General features: G+C 41.0%; 1 protein-coding gene across 2 annotated transcripts; it reads left to right on the top strand.

The window, feature by feature from the left end:
• Nucleotides 1–1,746: 1,746 nt before the first annotated feature.
• On the top strand, nucleotides 1,747–18,654 carry faxcb (failed axon connections homolog, metaxin like GST domain containing b). Of its 2 annotated transcripts, XM_086038905.1 has the most exons (7): nucleotides 1,747–1,998; nucleotides 5,235–5,356; nucleotides 8,415–8,550; nucleotides 8,797–8,993; nucleotides 14,508–14,725; nucleotides 15,896–16,012; nucleotides 16,157–18,654. In XM_086038905.1, the coding sequence occupies exons 1-7, from the start codon at nucleotides 1,945–1,947 to the stop codon at nucleotides 16,477–16,479; spliced, it is 1,167 nt and encodes a 388-aa protein (XP_085895031.1). In that variant the 5' UTR covers nucleotides 1,747–1,944; the 3' UTR covers nucleotides 16,480–18,654. The 2 variants fall into 2 exon arrangements, with proteins under 2 accessions (XP_085895031.1, XP_085895030.1); XM_086038904.1 differs by lacking the exon at nucleotides 1,747–1,998 and having other exon boundaries at nucleotides 4,896–5,356.
• Nucleotides 18,655–19,677: the final 1,023 nt, after the last annotated feature.

The raw sequence follows: 19,677 nt of genomic DNA, 5'->3' as shown, positions 1-19,677 counted from the left end.
AATCACTGTTGACTGAAAATGACATCACAGTTGCTCAGGTAACAGCCAATCATGGCTCGCTTGTTTTCTGAAGCTGATCCTAATGATACCCCCTGTCAAGATGCTCGCTGGACAGCGTGATTATTGCACAGGTGTGCCTTAGACCAGTGGTTCTCAAATGGTGGTACGTGTACCCTGGGGGTATGTGAGATTTTAAAATGTATTTAAAAAGTAGCATCCATGCAAAAATTCTTTAAAAATAATTACTTGAATCATGTGAAAAACAGGGCGGCACGGTGGTCGACTGGTTAGCACGTCCGCCTCACAGTTCAGAGGTCGTGGGTTCCATCCCGGCTCCGGCCTCCCTGTGCGGAGTTTGCATGTTCTCCCCATGCCTGCGTGGGTTTTCTCCGGGCACTCCGGTTTCCTCCCACATTCCAAAAACATGCATGGTAAGTTGATTGGATACTCTAAATTGCCCCTAGGTGTGATTGTGAGTGCGGATGTTTGTCTCTGTGTGCCCTGCGATTGGCTGGCAACCAGTTCAGGGTGTCCCCCGCCTACTGCCCAAAGACAGCTGGGATAGGCTCCAGCACGCCCCGCGACCCTTGTGAGGAGAAGCGGTACAGATAATGGATGGATGGATGTGAAAAACATTCTAAAAAAAATATAAAGTCACAAAATTAATTTTATATTCAGTTAGCTCATCAATTTAATTATCCTAATTATTCCAGAATGGTTTGACCCAACGTGTCATATGCCAGGTACCGTCACTTTTTCGTCAGGTCAAACTTAATTTAACTAATTCACTGCCAGGCATTTTCAGACCCTCTTTTATCCTAACATTTGAAAACATTTGAAAAAAATATATAAATAAATTCCTGGGATTGAATTTGTGAAAAGACAAATTCGCTAATGGCGGTGAATGAATTACAATTAAGTTAATGCTTTCTTTTTGAGAACAGATCTTTATGATGATGCCAAAGGAGGACACTTTGTCCATCATTTTTATGTGCACAAATCTTTAGTTATAATTACGTTAATTATTTACTTATTTTTTTAGTTAGATATTTTTGTTCCAAAATAATTAGAGAGACCACTATACAAATGGAGTTCCAACGTTGAATAAATCAGACAATGACGGCACAGCACTCCATCTTTTTATTGTTGTTGTTTTTTTCCACCCAAAAATGTTTTTAAGAGGTACTGGTCTGAAAAAAATATGTCACAGGGGTTGCATCACTGAAAAAAGGATGATAACCACTGCTTTAAACTGCTCACAGTTAAAGTGTCACTCGAAAATGTGCATTTGATTAAAGGGCACAACTGTTTTCACTGTACATATCTGGCAGTTGCCAGAGTTGTGTTTGTTTTTGTTCAGTGTAGTTTTTCTCGATATGCAAAGAAAGAAAAAAAAAATATTTCCCATTGAAATGGTAACAAAATGTACCAGTATATTTATAAGGCCTCAATGATAAAAAATAATTCAGTTTCAGAAGAAAATTGAAATCATATGCACTAATAATCCTGACAGATGTAAACGCTCTAACAATTGTCACACTCCTAACTGTTCTTGTTTGTGTAGTATGACGAATGTCAAAGTAGCCTTACGGCCTTCATTGTATACTTAAAAAAACAAAAAAAAAACAAAAAACAAACAAAAGCTTGGACACTCCATAGTTTTATGAGGCTGCCAGTCTCCTCCCACGTTCGTGTCCTGCCGCTCTCCTGCGCGCGCACCCAAAGCCGCGCGTGCCCGCCACTAAGTTGCTGTACTCATGGTACTCCGAGGCAGATCACCCCGCTGCTCTCCTAAAATGTGATCTTGTTATTGACTTGGACACGTCGCCACCTGTTGACCGCTTTCGGCCCCGATGTTGGAAGGACCTTGACGAAATCTACTTTAAGCAAGTTATTCGCAGCCATCTGTAGGGATGCCCGGCCAACCTTGTCCAACAACACGCGATGGTCGGCGGCTTCAGCATGAATTACCTCCTTTACTTCCGAGGTTGCTCCAGAGTGAGTACAATAGTGCACTTTGTCTTGGTATGACTTTTTATGCTTTTAAAATATGTCTACCAGCAGAAGTTAAAATGTTGATTTGCAATGAACGTTCCCCGCCTGCGTGGTTACATAAGTGATGACAGGCGCTCTTTAGGGGATTTTGTAGCAAGTCAAAACATTTCACATTATGTCTAAGCTACTTACAAGAAGAGCCAATAGTTAAAATATTTTAATATTTTAAGAACATGTAATGTACACATTAAAGCACTGCAAACTACTTACCATAAGAGTTTCATTCAAAAGTCGACATCTTTGTGAAAGCTGAATTTTCGAAATACAGTTTCTCAAAGACAACGGGTTTTAGTCCAATTTTACTCAAGTTTGCACAGATTGGACGACCTGACACTTTGTACCACCATTATCATCCCATAGAACGCTATTAGGCCTAGTCATCCGTGTTGCTGGTTGATCTGGTGAGCCCACTGGTCTCACTGGGAGGAAGGGGCTCGTTAGGGCGGGGTGCCTCCACTCGACCAGACAATAGACCGGCTGTGTTAAGTTCGCACTATTTGCTACACTAGGGCCGGATCTTTATGTAGTGTGCCAAAATAAAAGAAGTAGCTGGAGATCGGGCACGGTTGTAACACGGGGGCATTAATAATAGAGTACTTACAATTGCTCCAATCAGGAACAAGTTAGGATCACCTGATTTATCTTGCATAATGTTTAGTTTAGCCCTTAGTCCACATGTGAAAAACCAGTGCCATAAAGCAGTGTTGTGTACCCTGTACCACAGATGCACTGACATGTGTCCCATATTGTTTTCATTTCACCAATCACTACGCTGTGCATGTGTGTCTGTTGATTTTCAAAATATTTTTTCTTTGTTTGGCGGCGTGTCTGCTCGTGCGGCGCCTGCTTGTGACGTGAAGGTTTTAAAACTTTTTAAAGTAAAACTACATAAAAGTCTGTTTTTGCGACAGTGACTCTCCTCTATGCTTGGCTGCACAGTGAGCAGAGGTCAGCTGCTACAGGAAGTAAATAAAACTGAGTTAACTCATATATATATATATATATATATATATATATATATATATATATATATACACACACACATATACACGTATATATATATATATATATATATATATATATATATATACACATTCTGCAGTTGACCCCCGTATACTCGCAGCTCGGCACCCACGGATTCACCTATTTGCGGATTTATATACATATGTCTATTTTTTTTCCAGGGTATTTCTGTTTGTCATGGAAAATGTAAAAATGTATGTTGGATGTTAATGAGAGCTTTTGAAGAATATTTGGGTTTCCTCAGTAAAAAAAAAAAAAAATCCAATGCATTTCAGTGGCAATCAATTATATGCAGATTTTCGTTATTGGCAGGTAAATTGGTCCCTATCCCCCATGAATAGTGAGGTTCCACTAATGTAGTTTTAAGTCGTAACATCACCAGTCGCCACTAGATAGCAGACATTGCTTGGTTTCACTTGCACCAGGCCTTCCACTGCCCTATACAACGTGAGCATGCCTAATATTTATTTGCAGATTTGGAATGACATGCAGAACAAACATAGTACCTGAACCATAGTTCTAGTGTTAAAGTTTGGAATGAGTCGATTTTTAGTTTAGAAATTAGTTTTTGCACTTAATGTAGGTTTGCTGTTCAGCAATTTTGAACATCCTTGAATGCAAATTTTTATGCACGAGAGTCCTTTGCACCAGAATAAAAAAAAACAACAAAAACACAATACGTGGTTATTTTTGATTGTTCCAAACTTTTTTGTCAAAGGCTGGATCTCTTATACATGTATTGAGCATGAAATATATTAGGATACTGTGATGTAGCCCTCCATTGGTTCAATAAAAAAACAGACATGCACATACTTTGTCCATATTTAAAATTTAGTTTTTCTTACGCTTTTGGTTCGGAAGTGCGTGCTCCTGTGGCCCCTCAGTAGCGCTGATGGAAAATTGTGGCCCACTCCATCTTTTAAGTTTCCCATCCCTGCGTTAGTTTGTCAAAATAAGGCCACCGGAGGGTTAAGGTTCAAGTCCTGGTGCAGGCAAAATGTAAAATGCCAGCTAGCGTTGTAGCAATTCTAGTTTGCTTCATGTCTATTGTTGGGGTGCCCCTGAGCAAGATATGGGATTATAATGAGTATAATTTCAATTAAAATTAGCTGTGCCCAATGAAGCGAATGGGGAATGTCTTAAAAGGATGATAAGCATAGAAATAGTAGATTGGTGACATAAATTTAAGTTGCTGGAGTCTTGCACTCGCACTGTCCACATCGATAGAGAATTGTTGTGTTTTTGGTCACGGTTTTTAAAAATTAAACCCCGGTGAAGATTTGAATGGCCTCGTGTTGAAATTAGTTTCTTATTTTTAAGTGTTTAACTTTTACAATGACTTTAGTTTCATGAAAGCAATGTGAATGGATGGTGAAAAAAAGAAGAGTGATTAATAAGAGTCGATTGTGATAAGCCATAGCGCTTGATATTTCACCATTACACGTTTAAAGTTTATTCTAAAATCCACAAAACTGGAACTTGGTGTCCATCTCAAACATGTTCATTTGAGCGCTCTACTCCAGTGCTTACCAGGCTGTGAGATCAACCTGTTTGCTGTGGAATGTTGTCCACGTTCACATAATTGACTTGGAAATTATTCATTATCTTTGTTCGTGGAAAGAACTTCTCTCGTCAACTCAGTGAAACAGAGTAAAAAAATAAAATAAAATAAGATGAAATAACCAGCGTGAGACTTCTTCTTCTTCTTCTTCCAAGAGGTCAGAATTCATACGATGGTCTAGCTAGCCCATTTATTTTGAAAAACGAGATCCGGAAGTGAAGCTGCTGATCTACTTAACTTGATGATGTCAGACGCTTGGAAGGAAAGTGAACTCGGGGGGTGCTGAGCATCATCATCCTGGGGAGGGGAAATCGACGGGTTTACTCCTCGTAGTTTTGCGGAACTATCTGAGCCCCCCACCACGCCATCATGCCGTAGACCGGAGCGGCTTGTACATGAAGCGTAGCAGGGAGCGCGGCGCCGAGGAAGAGGGCTGCTTGTGACCGACGGAGGGAGGATGTACTGGGCTGCTGGCTTCGCCTCTTCCCGGCCGTGCGTGGTGGATCTCGGGCGGAATCACAGCCTCCCCCTCGGGCTGTGTGTGTCCGAGCAGCCGCAGTCGTTGTATGGATATATCATCGCCTTCCCTTTGCAGGACTACGGCGGCATCATGACGGCTCTGGGCTCGGACTCCTGGTGGAAAAAGACCCTCTACATCACCGGGGGGGCCCTTCTGGCCGCTGCAGCCTACCTCCTGCACGAGCTACTTGCCATCAGGTAGGCTCCATTTGCTTTCCTGTCGCCCCCCCCCCCCAACCCCCCCGCGAACAACGCTCTGGTGAGACAAAGTGACCATTTGTTTTATTTCCGTCACACAAGCGTTGCTTTCTTTCTTGTTCCTGGGGCTTCACTGTCTGCTACCTCTTTCCAAGGGCACCACTCACTCGGTGGGGGAAATATATATTTAAATAATATCCAAGTCACGCGTCCGCTCGTGTGCCAGCTCCCGTGCCCGCCCCGTCGGCACCTGAGCGTGACTAAAACGAAGCACTCCTCGGGCCGACCTTTAATGAGCCCATGCTGCTGCTCATATACAGTGACACAGTACTTTAGATCCCTCCAGAAGTGTAAGGAAATGTGATCAGCCCGTATCATACCAAACTGATTAGTGGACTATGGTTAGTGTGACGAGTGCAAGACTGGCAATGGCTGGATTAATTTGGGCCATGCTGGTCCAGAGGAGTAAATACAACCTGTGTAAACAGTGTGTCGGGGCCCACTTTCATCATAACAATGTGAGAATCCTTGCGTTCCGTGCACAAGCACTGCCGCAGAATCACGTGCAGCCCACTGAGGCTGTAGCCAACCTACCAGCATCATCTGTTTGGGACATGTGATGTCATGTTGGTGTAATGCAGTTGTTGTTGTTGTTGCTGTTGCTGTTTTTGTTGTTGTTTTAATGTAATGCGGCCTATGTGGCGGATTTGGCTTCATAGATCTGTGCGCATGAACGCTGCAACGTTTGTGGTGTGTGTGTGACTGGTCGAGGAACAATTTCAGCACCACAGGGCAGTGGACAGAGACAGAAAAACAGCCCACACGGACTGACAAGTGAATTTATGTTCATGTTTTTGCCACCAACTAATATGGTCAAAGCCCGCCAAGCCTCCATGGGGTCCGAAGCAAGGTTTGATTTTGGGCCCTTCACTTTCTGCCGGTATTATTGATTATGGATCATTCATTGTTGAATTTCTTCTTGAAGAATCAGAATGAGTATGGTGATGCCTTGAGATAAGAGTGTTTTGAAATACAAGCCTTCATTCGGCCATTTATTTTTTATTTTTCATTTTGCTTTTGACTGTGAGCAAAAAAATTAAATATGACAGTAAACTCAACTCACTTCACATCAAACTGTTTAAGGCCATTCCCAGCTGATCTTTATTGTCAAACCAAACAAAACAAAGAGTATTACACATCATTGTGTGTATCTAACTACGACATTATTTTGAATGCCTGCTGGCTTAGGCCTACTGCTAACACACATTGCGAAATGTCATTGAATTGCTAACGATCAGCATCAATAATGCAGTGTTGTAACTCTTTAAGCAACTGATGTTATAACACAAATGGTGGAGTAATACGTAGACAGACCATATAACAATACTCTCAGGCATATTTTCTTTGTTCATTGCGAAAAATGCATTACCTCATCAACTGAGCTTAGTTGTGCCGTATCCATGCATATCCGTATGGCTGTATTAGGGCCCAACCAATATGGATTTTTTGAGGCCGGTTCCGATATTTGGCAGAATAATATTTCAATAACCTATTAATTGGCCGATTAAAAAATACATATATAAGGAATTAAATAGCTTTTCTTTTGGTCCTTAATGCTTACAATAATAAAACTATAAACTGCATGCAGTACATTTAACTGTTTTACTATACTTTGTCCTTTAGCATTTAATTATCTTTAAAACTGAGAAAAAATGACCAAAATTGGCCGTGTTTTGCCAATTTTTAAAATGTTCGTTTGATTGTAATTATCTTTGACTTATGTTGTAAAGTGTTAATGTGGGGAGAAAATCGACAAAAAATGACAGATTTTTGCTGATTTGAAAAGGGCCACCGGTGATTAATCAGTATGGCCCTAGTCTGTGTTATACTAACCCCAGGTGGCCGAGGTGCAAACACCACAAGGAGCCACACAGTTAACATGAACTGTCGCACCGACTTTTTAATACGTTACATTCTATTTAATTTTGTTTTTACCTTATTTTTTTATAAAGTTTACGAATTTCCTTCATGAAAAATAAATGACAAAAATTAGGTTTTTTTTGCGGGTGTGGGGCTGATCCATATTAATTCCATTTCCATTCATTTCTATGCATTATTAATGACTCAACAAACATGTCATGTTTATGGTTCTTGAAAAAAGTGATGCCCTTGGAGACGCAAACGTCAGCGATACATATGACTACTGCATTTGAAGCACTTTGTGAGTCTTCTCTGTGGAAAAAAATGCCATATAAATAAAATCTACTTCCTTAAATTTGCGAGGTCACTTTTGAAAATTGTATTCTGGGACAGCATTGCATCACACTTTGTAATATTTTGGGTACTTTATTTTAGGACAAGAGACTCCCTCTCATCGTGATATAGTGCAGATTTATGCGACTGCTGTTACCACATAAATGGATTCATCTGAAATCAATTGAGTCACTGGTGGAATACGTTGTGATGCACTCGCCTGACTTCCGCGCAGTCAGAGTGGCTTCAATTCCTATAAAGTGATAGTGTGAGTGTGAATGGTTGTCTGTCTCTATATATGGCCAGTGTTCAGATGAAGACCAGTCCAGGGTGTCGTCCGCCCCCTCCCAGGTCACCTACGATAGGCTCTAGCTCCCTGCATCCCTGAACAGGATAAGCGGTAAAGAAAATGGATTAATGGATGAATCTAAATTCTTAAAAACGGTCCACTTTTTGTTGCTTAGCACTTGATTCCTTGATACTTAATGTCCAAGGTGACTTTGAACTGTGATTAAAACATCACCAAGGCAAATAAACCAATAAAAATAGGACACCATGACTGAAAAGCCTCCAAACACACTCAAAAGTGAGTACATGATTTGTGCACAGTGTATGACCGCATCAGAGGGATGGGAAATGTCCAGCCTTTCTTGAAACAGTGCGATGACTCAGTCAGTCTAGTATTGATCGTCTTACGGATTAAATGGATTTGCTTTGAGTTTACTCAATGACTGACAGTATTATGTAGTGACAAAGAGAACTAGGCGAGCTCCGTTTCAAAACAAAATTCTCACTGTGTGTGCAGGAAGGAGCAAGAGTTGGACTCTAAAGATGCTATCATCCTCCATCAGTTCTCCAGACCAAAGAATGGTGTTCCCAGCCTCTCACCTTTCTGCCTCAAAATCGAGACTTATCTGAGAATGGTGGACCTGCCCTATCAGGTAAGTGCTAGACTTTTGCCTTCCAGGGAACAACTAGCCTGGAAATCAGCACGATTCTTTCCTGTTTTTAAACAATTTACTGTATTTCTGTTAAATGTTCCCACATGACGGGCACAATGGTTATTTGTTTATGAGTACTCTGCGATTGGATGGCCACGGGCTCCAGCTCACCTGCGACCCTAAGGATCACAAGCACTGTGGGAAATGTATGGACGGACTCTTACACTGCGTTGTGTTTCTCCCTAGAACTATTTTGATGGGAAGCTGTCACCACAGGGCAAGATGCCTTGGCTGGAGTACAACTATGAGCAGGTCTCAGGGTCAGAGTTCATCGTCGACTTCCTGGAAGAGAAGCTGGGAGTCAACCTCAACCACAACCTCACGCCGGAGGAGAGAGCCGTGTCTCGAGCTGTCACCAAAATGGTTGAAGAACATCTATATTGGTAAAGTTCTCCATGTAGTTATGCGGCTTGAGGAGGACTTTGAGCTGGTGATGTCATATAATCGCCAGTCTTAAAGGGGAAGTCCACCCAAATATTTTCTTGACAAGATGCTCTATACGCCTTAACTAGCCAGCTTCAGAAAGCAGGTAAGCCGTGATTGGTCGTAACCTGAGCCCTGAGTAACTGTGATGTCATTTTCAGACATCACATCGACAGAAAGTGGCCAAAAGGCCGCCCCCTGAGATGGTTAAAAACTCATATCTACAAACGTAATTTTAATCAGTCTGTTACACACAGCCAACCACATGTATTGCATCTTATTAGATTGTCCTGAGTCTCCGCTTCAGAAAACAGGTCAGCTGTGATTGGTCGTTACCAAGCCCTGAGCAGTTGTGATGTCAAAACGGCTGACCTGTTTTCTGAATCTGAGCCGTGATTGGCCCTTGTGAGCAGTTGTGATGTCATTTTCAGTCGACAGAAGACAAAATGGCTGCCCCCAGAGATGGCTAAAAACGAGTGGATTAACACTTATTCCACATATGCAATATTTATCAGTGCCCTGTTTCAACTAGTGGGCTTGCATAGAACATTCATTCATTCATTCATTATCCATACCGCTTATCCTCACAAGGGTCGCGGGCGTGCTGGAGCCTATCCCAGCTGTCTTCGGGCAGTAGGCGGGGGACACCCTGAATTGGTTGCCAGCCAATCGCAGGGCACACAGAGACAGACATTCGCACTCACAATCACACCTAGGGGCAATTTAGACAGTCCAATCAACTTACCATGCATGTTTTTGGAATGTGGGAGGAAACTGGAGTACCCGGAGGAAACCCACGCAGGCACGGGGAGAACATGCAAACTCCACACAGGGAGGCCGGAGCCGGGATCGAACCCACGACCTCTGAACTGTGAGGCGGACGTGCTAACCAGTCGACCACCGTGCCGCCATAAAAGTAATTAGTTATAGTTAATCATTACTTGCTCAAAAATATAACTGAACTACTAATTCAATTACCTTACAATAAAAGTAATGAGTTCCCAAGAAAAATATCTTATGGCTTTGACTATGTTGTAAAGTGTTAATTTGGGTGGGGGGTGGGGGTGGGGTGAACTTATCTATCCATAAAATCTATTACTTACTGAGCTTGTTTACCTGCCGGTTGAGTCGAAGCACCTGCAGCTAATGCCAAACTGTGGCAGAGTTTTTACTTTCGGGACCTGGATTTTTCATCTCTGATTGTAACCTTCAGTATGTATTGCACTTAAACTGAAACGGAAGGTTTATCCTGGACTTCAAATAGTACCTTTTTTAAACAAAAGTAAACATTTCAACAGCATGAATACATTTATTTACAATAAATAAATCAAACACTCAATATTACATAACATGTCAACAACCTTTACCTCTACGCACTGTACTTCGGTCACATTATAAGTAAACATATATACAACATAGTGTTTTAACCTGTAGTCTACAGCCGAGTAAAATAAATTTACAATCTCAGACAAGTGGTCTTATAAGAGTTAAACATCCTGTGGTGCTTTTAAACATTGAACCTCAGCTCGTAAATATGAATTTACCCATCAATATACTCCTTCCCAATACTCAGAGTGCACATTTGGTATGACTTTTAAAGATGTAAAATTTTTTTAGATATGTTGCTTCACGCACTACGTCGAATGTAAAAAACTGTGAAGAACCACCCTAAAAAATTTTAATGTACTTTTTGTGGCCAAATGCATTTGAGAAATAACAGCCTACTGCAGTGAAAACATTAGAAACAGGTTTGGTTCAATTCACCATGAGACAGTGTGATTTTGTCTTTTGTTTTGGTGTCAACTACTGCCCCAAATAGAAGAGACACTCAGTAACTGGGATAGGTGAAGTGGTGTGGCACAGAAAATGGATGGTGATGGAGGAATGCACAGTGCATCCAGGGGGTGTGGCCTGCATAGGCCTGAAGTTTTCTGTGTGCATGGGACTGAGGCTTTGAACAGCGTAGAATGATTCTGCAAGATGTTTATTGATTTGGTTTTACAAAGTTGCAATTTCCAAATGTCCCATTTCCTTTGAATTCTCCCAATTTCTCATATAATCCTATTAATTCCTATGGGAAAATTTCTACTCTGAAATTTGCTGAAGTTATTGATCACAAAGGATGCTTTCTTTATTTGTTTGTTTCTTTGTTTTGGGGGCAGGATTATACAAAATCTACTTAAGTGATATTCACAAATCTTTGTGGAGAGATGAAATTGGATGAGTCCATTAGTTCTCTGAAACATTCATATCTTTGAAGCTAAATAACACTGTAAACATTCAACTCAAAGTGGTTCAGCCTTTGTAGCGGTCTAATGAATTATATAAAGGAGTAGAAAAACAACCCCCCCCTCTAGCTCCACAACCACTTCAGCTAAATCCCTTTTTAATATTTTGGCCATCTGACTTGCACTCATTGGCCTTTTCAAATGTGCAAGGAATGAACAGCATATACTCTCTGGCCTGAAGATAACAAACAGGAAGTAGTGTGTGGCCCCTCTAGCTAGCAGACCCAACTGTAAAAAAAAAGATGCCATTATCTAATTTCCATCAAGACAACAACAAGCACAAGACCAGACTCTTCCTTGCAGTCTTGTCATGAGTACCTATAGAAATCTGTCGTACTGTCCGTCTAGCCTCACAGTTGTACTGAACTGAAAGGTCAGTGTGTAATCTGTTTATCCAAAGACTGAGTGCGGAAGTAGAAGGGTATAAGTTTGACAGACTTAATCTTGTTAGTGTCTGCACGCAGAAGCGTTGTCAGGGATTTGGGGGCCTTGTGAAAAAACTCTTACTTGGACCCCTCCATTAAAAATCTGATTTTTCTATTGCTACTGTCTGCTGTGGACCATCCCCCTACAGAATCCCTGTCGGCGTGTAAGTCGCAAGTTGGATAGGTGGTAAAATTCACCAACATCTCCACAGTTAATATTCCAAAGGTGAAAATAGGTGAAGCTACAAATAGGTACGATTTTGCACTGGTGTGCAGTGTTTGGGGTAACGCGTTACTTTTGTAACGCAATACAGTATTACATTACATTTAGGCAGTAACGACGTAATGTAACTCGTTACTCCGATTTTTTATGTAATATTATTACAGTTACTGAGTCGGGTAACGCGTTACAAATTTCGGGACTACAATACACATGTTGACCTCTGTATTTTACATTTAACAAGTAGGTCTGTTGTAAATATCACTTGATCATAAGCAATTACTTTCAGCAATACTTAAAAAAAAGTTCCTGTTGCACTTGGAGCTTCACGTGACAACGTGAGTGCGCAAGTCAATTCTCTGCCATGTAATTCGATTGTCTTTACACCATTGACAACACCCAAGAGGGCTGAGAAGTTATTGTTTGCGACAATAATCACTGTCACGGTATCGTAAAATAAAATGCAAATCATAGACACAAAATACAAGCAGGAACAAACCTAAGTAAAACGAAGCGAATAAACTGCAAAAAAATAAGTCACTGTGCTTTTTAATGAATTTAATGAATTTAGTGCCATCAATTACCATATGTAAAACGTAGTAATTCTGATTGGCTGTTCTACCACTGAGCCATGCCGCCCCCAGTGTGTAAATTAATTTGAGAATAATGATAATTTCATTTGTCGTTTACAGTCTGTGATTATTTATTTACTGGACAAAATATCAGTAATATTTCCAATATATTTAATATTTGTATTTAAAAAAGAAATCTTATTGATACAAATATTGATCAAAGATAGTGATGTGCCACCACACCATAGAGTCAAAACAGTCGAAATCAATAAAATAATGATCTTATGTGGTGCTTGTTGACATAATTCCACCATTGAAAAAAAGAGTTCCGGGTTGCCGTTTGCGACACGCGTCTCCTTTCCTTCGGCTCCAAACCAGCTGTGTTTTATAATATCTGAGGCGCGCAGTGCGAGAGCTGCATGGGACAATCACGGCACTCCACCAACTGTTTCTCATTCATTTTATATGACATAATTTACATTAAAATATACTCACAACAGAATTTTAATAAACAAAATACCCTTTTTAGACACTCGAGCAGCGAGTAATAATCTTTTTAGTCGAAGTCATTGCCAGAGCGCAACAATGTGCCATCCGTAAAAATGACTGCTCTCGTACTTCTAATAGATTCAATATCCTGCAGTCCTAGTTTAAGCACAGTCCAGCAAACTAAGCAGAGCACGAGCAACAATAAATCGCCTACAACCAGAAGATGGAGTAAATATCTGTCAGACCAACCCAATGTAAATGATTGTGTGTTTGTGTGCGTGTGTGTGCGGGGGTGTGTGCGTGTGTGTGTTTGAGAGGGCTGAGGGGCTGTTTGTGTGAGTTGAATCCAATGCTTGTTTTTTCAATTAAAGGGAAGTCAACCCAAACTTGACTTCCCTTTTAATAAAGTATTTGCATAAGAAAATCAATCTACTTATTCATTTTAAGGCCATTAAAATTTGATAAAATAATGGTCCGGAAAAATCAATGGATTTTTTTTCTACAATAAATAAATAAAAGCACAATTAACTACGAGTTAACTGAAAAATGCGATTAATCGCAATTACATTTTTGAATCGGTTGACAGCACTAATATTTATGTATTAAAGGGCGAGAGTCAACAACAGGTGGATTTTTTTTCTCAAACATCACAGCTAGTATTGCACAAGCTTTTATAGGTGAAACTTAAAAAAATGAAAATATCTGAAAAAGCAGATATGCTAGAAAAAAGGCAATTTTCAAATCAGCGTCAAAATACAAAATGCATTAGGGGACACATAAAGTCATCTCTGATTAAATTTGCTGTTGACCAGCGATTTTTATTTTGATATGAAGCTGAACAAGGTAATATCAAAACACCTCTGCTCATGACGTGATGTGAAGATGTCTTGAAGCAGAGCTGATGGGTAGAGGAAGCAGTGCTCTTTTATTGATTAGGTCAAGGCCGGTTTTCAACAGACGCAACGCTGTGTTGTTAACAGTGTGCAAAGGATTGAATCAGTGAAAAAAACGCAGCACATTGCCACATGCTTCATTCATGAAGGGTTCATATCCTCTGTGAGGAAGGGAATCAGCCACATGTCATTCAAGCTGTGCGAAGGGGTCATAGCACATTACGTGATTGTGTCAAATGAGAGAATGAGCTCTGAGGTAAATTCTCATTGCACTGTGCTGTGTTGTGATTTTCAGTGTTCGGATGTATCTTCGCCAGAGGGCGCCAGTGAGGCACATGAGCTGCTCAGAATATGCAATAATAAAAGAGGGAAAAATGAAACTCAAGAACAGCTCAAGAGTATTAGAGCAAGAGTAATAGAACAGAGTATTACTTGCTGCAGTGAGAATGATGATTTTTGGTGCGACACTAATTTTAGAAATGTCTTGTGGCAGCACCGGCGGTAACAGATCCCCACACAAACAACCCCGCCGCCCCCCAAATATTTATATTGGATTTGTTACATTTTGTATGTCATGGTTCTTCCAGGACGATCGCCTACTGTCAATGGGTGGACAACTTGGAGGAGACCCAGAAACTCCTGGCAATGAGTGGGCCTCTTAGCGACACACTAAAATGGCTGCTGACTCGCCTGAACGGCAGCATGGTACGCAGGGAGATGTACGGCCACGGCATCGGCCGCTTCTCCACGGATGAAGTCTATGCCTTGATGGAGAAGGACATGAGGACACTGGCCACACTACTGGGTAGGAGGGACTATTTGTCTTTTTTGGTCAAATGCAATTCTGGTTTATTACATTTACATGGTAATCTTGTATCGATGGAGCCTGTCCATAATGCAAGTAGAGTGTTCTTTTGTATGCCTGCTGGACGTACGCTGACATTTGATTTGGGGGCCTACTGTACAGTAGCTGCAGGCTGAAAATGTTGCAAAACTACTCACACGCTGTACTTAAGTAGAACTTAAAGATACTTGTGTAAGGAAATGAATATCATTGCTTTTCTGGCCGAAACCTTGTTTGGCCAAATGCGGTCAAATTAGTATTTTTTCATTTCACAAATGGATACTAATCGTCTGCCTCCAACCGTAACCAATTTAAAGTTGTGAAAATACCTTGAAAACAAGTATAGTGTCGCTCTTAAACTCATGTCTGAGAAGTATTGCAAAAATACGTCCGTTTCCTCGTTCTGCGGAAGATCCCTCGGTTCACCCAGCATGCCACAGCGCGATCTGTCAAATTCCCAAACACAATAAACTACATTTGTCCCGACTGTTGCTCCTTACAAAGTGACTGTGAGAGGGTGTGGAATTTATCGTTAATATATGTGTGCTTTTTATAATATTGCTAAGCATAATTATTTTTCACGGCCAATAGATAATGACATTACACTGTCTTTTCTTTACATCCTACTTTGTTAGCGAATGCCAGTAGTGGAGCAAATCTGTAGGCAAGCAAATTTCATACACAAGGTAACTCAATCTGCTTCACATAATTAAAAGTACATTTAAGAGCAGTTACGAACAAAAAATAAAAGACATTTAAAAGCAAAGTAAATAAATAAAAGTAGTAACTGAAATTACTAAAAGAGCATACAGTGCAAGAATAAGATGCTTTGAAGTGAACGACCTCAATTATTGGTCTGGGAAAAAAGCATAGCTTTCAACCTGGATTTAAAAGCATTTACACTTTATTGATAGGTTTTGAATCTTTATTTATTCATTTTACTCACTCTGATGATAAAGGAAAATCGGGGGCCCGTATTATTCACAAGTACACAAGCCGAAAGGATAACAACAACAACAGAGAAAATCATTTTTTAAGGGTGAGTTACGGGGAGTGCATAATACTGTATAAAGGGGCGTGTTAATCACTGGAAATTACACTAAATGGAATTGTCTCTTTTTCACACTATAGGAGATAAGAAATACTTTATGGGCTCCAAGATATCCACATTAGATGCCACAGTGTTTGGACATCTTGCTCAGGCCATGTGGACTCTGCCGGGTACGCGGCCAGAACAACTCATTAAAGGTTTGTGCAATATGGTATTGTAAAATTAAAAGAAAATTTGGATTTATTTTCACTAATAAATAACCAATCCATGCAATTTTGTACATTTGTGTTTTGAGAACTGCTTAAGATGAGATCGAATTTGTGACCTTGCTGTTGTTTTAGGGGAACTGATCAATTTAGCCATGTTCTGCGAGCGGATGCGAAGGAGGTTCTGGCCTGAATGGTTCGTGGAGGTGGAGGACCTTTATTACGACGGAGACAGCGAGAGCAGTGGCGGCACACCGTCGGCGACTGGTCTGCTGGACTTTGGGCTCTTCTCCCGGACTGACACTCTGGAGGACAGCGACGCCAGCAGCCACTCGGCCGGACACACGCACACACACACGCCCAACTCTGACCACTCGCTCTTTGACTCAGATGTGGGCACGGGGTCGGACAATGAAATCCAGCTCAAGGAGGAAGCGATGCCCGACCTGGAGGTTTGACGTGACGATGGCTGACAGATGGAAGCTGACCGGAGAGTGGAACAGCTGTCGCCACAGCCTGCTGAGTGCAGAACAACAGAATCACTGTTCCGACTCTGTCTTGAAGACCCGACATGTTACAGCTTCCCTTTTGGACAGAGTGGCTATAGAAATGCACAGTAACAAAACTGAATCTCAAATTTTGCATTTACCGTCCGGTTTGTTCTTTCCCAAAATGTCACAACTGTCACAGTGGCATTTTATCTCTGCCTTATTTGTGTGTTCTATTGATACAGAAGGTGTGTGAGGTTAGCAACGAGTAAACAGCTCGGGTTGGTGTGGGTATAGCCTCCATTTTACCAATTGTCTTAAGAGATGGATCATGTGGCTAAAATGAAAAGCTATTATGCATCAGCTGTTTTGATTTAGAGATCACATTTTATCATGCTATTTCCTTTAGGGTTTTATATATTGAAAGACTACAGTACATATCATACGTATATGCATGTCTACATCAAATGTCAATCAAGACCGAACTCCTTTGCTGGCCGGTTGAATGGAAATTCCTTGATCAGCATCTTTGTGCCTGTTACATTTCTTTTTTTTTTGTTTGTTTGTTTCATGTGTTGCATTGGAGCTTTTGGTCATTTACATCGCGTATGAAGAGGGTGGTTGTAGTTAATAAAAATGACCACCAGGTGGCAATAGCACCTAGCCATTAAGGACAACATACACGGCAAAACAGCATTGTGGTTACCATTCAGAAAATAGTCATACAGTACTCAATTTTCATACTGAATTCAGTACTTGCATACAAGTAAGTGCAGCTATAGTTCAGCCTTAGTGCTTGAATCAAACACATGGTTGAAATTTTGCGCTTTAGTTCACCAGTGCCGCTTTTTTTTCTTCATAAATTATTTTGTGTGTCAAATATATTTATTTTTTTATTAGTCTTTTATTTATCACTCTTAAAAGAGAAATTATTTTTTGCACTTGTAAAAAATTATTTTCACATTATTTCTATGTATATGAAAGCTTGGGGAATAGGATATTTGAGTCGAACAAGACTAAACAAACAGGTAGTAATACATTTCATTTCTAAAGAACTTTTAAGTAGTGTTTGTGCAGTGAGAGCACTGTGCTACTAAAACATGTTCTGTGTGGATGTCATCAACCAACCAGTTGATGGAAAAAGTCTGGTGGGATGAGATCGGGATACCAAATAGCTGATGTGAAAATAATGTCATATATGTGAGGGCCACCCCCACCCGTTATCCCCCCTTAATTTGTATCCTCATTTTGGGACACTTTGAAAAATATTGTAAACTTTGGAAAGAAAATGATTGGCTGTAAACCCTGCAGTCACTGGACTACATTTCAAGATGTGTTTTACTTTTACAAAGTTGTTCATTAATATATTTCATTGTGATTCTGTATCATTTTAATGTCTCTTACGAAATTGTCCTTCTTCCCCGGTGGGCTGGGGGAAATCACATGGTTCCAGTTCCTGATTGTGAGCTGTGCTGAGATAGACGTCTATTTTTCAGCCCTCTTCCGTGGGAGAAGAGGCATCCCGAACATATTCAAATAATAACTCATTGCCGCTGTTAACGCGCTGCTTCTACGTTTAACTCCCATTAAGCATCGCATTCAGCTGCTGAAGGTAACAAAAACGGAATTCTTGTCAGGTTAAAGCCGAAGAATTTTGCAGTGGTGCATGTTGATGCCACTGAGTGCAAAAGTGTGTCCATCAGAGGTCAGTTGGAGTTCATCTACGTTTTACACAATTGTACAATTAATTTAATGTTAACCACGGCATTGTAGCCTCACCGAAGTTGGACTGAGGGTAGTCTTTAAACATGAATGCAAAGCTTTGTGCACCTTGGTGACAAACCACCCAAGATGATAACCAGGTCAATAGTTGGACAGACAGAAAAAAGGCAAACGTAAACGACTCCCATCATTTTGTCCTGCGGATCGTCCCCTTGAAACTCTTCCTTCAGTTGGACCGCTTTCAACCAAACCACATAAAACGTAAATGTCTCAAACCATGCCATCTCTGGTTTAATGTAAATATTGTATGTGTGACCAAATGTATCATCATGTATGTAGAGCAGACTTGTCCATCACTGTGGCTGTGTAGTCATAAAATGGGTCGACTGGCTTATTTCAATAAAAAGCGTTGACAATTTTAAACGTTTTTTTTTTTTTTTTAAGAGGACGTGAAATTTTACTTTTCAAAGCCTTGCATGGGCTGTTGCTAGTTGTGTCTCTGGAGTGCTTGCTGATCCATGGAGTGTGAAATTTAAAAAGCAAGTAAATCTTACCTTATCTGCCTATTTCTGAAAATGTGTATTGCCGACTTATTGTTACAAAAAAGTGGGGTGTAACATAATAACCATTTGGCACATATACACACTAAGTTTCACAGCCATTGACGTGGCAGCGAAGCTGGATGAAGATCCATAACGAAAGAGCCACTTTGTGCAGAAGCAGTATCATGTCAAAGCTAAAAGCTAAGCAGGGCTGCATTGTTGATTGTGTAATGGTAACTACCAGCATGGGCTTCTGATAATAATGTTACTATAATATTGACTTGGGTGTGGAGGGTGTATGTATAGCAGGGAAGACGTCATAATTAAGTCAACTGGGATAACGATTGGCCATCATTAAAAGTTGAGAAAAGGAGGAAAAAAACAGACGCTAAAAGGAAATGTTGGAGGGTGTCAGTGAGGAAAAAGTTGGATGAAAACAAGTTGAAAGGGTGAGAAGTAGCAGGTGGTGGGGACAAGAAGAGGCCAGACGAGTGGCAAGAAGTTCCAGAGGAGGACAGGAACATAAGGAGTCGTGGGAGCAGCCAGAAGAGGGCTCAGACTGACAGAGGAGGATGTGAGAGGGAGGCATAAAAGGAAAGGAGGAGGTGCTCGGGCAGGCAGCCCGCGAGGGCCACGGATCAGGTAGCAAGCTCCTGGGGGACGGAGCAGGTGCGGGCTGCGAGTGAGGCCTTCGGGCCTGAAGGGGCTGCCAGAGCTTAAAACAATCTGCACGGCTCCTTTTTTAATTTGGCTTTGTGAGGGCCCACCCTCCACGCTATCGCCCCCTCTCTGTCTCTATGCTGAACAGATCAGCGAGCCACAGAAAGAGGTAAACATAGAGCTAAATTAAACCAGGGCACTCCCCTGGTACAGCAAAACAAATTAGTGCAAACAAATTACACAG

Source organism: Filicampus tigris, chromosome 8 (assembly GCF_054856515.1).
Source record: "Filicampus tigris isolate MCC_2025a chromosome 8, RoL_Ftig_1.0, whole genome shotgun sequence".
In the NCBI taxonomy this organism is placed as follows: domain Eukaryota; kingdom Metazoa; phylum Chordata; class Actinopteri; order Syngnathiformes; family Syngnathidae; genus Filicampus; species Filicampus tigris.
The sequence above is the reverse complement of the archived record's forward strand: the minus strand, read 5'-3'. Positions and strand labels throughout refer to the sequence as shown.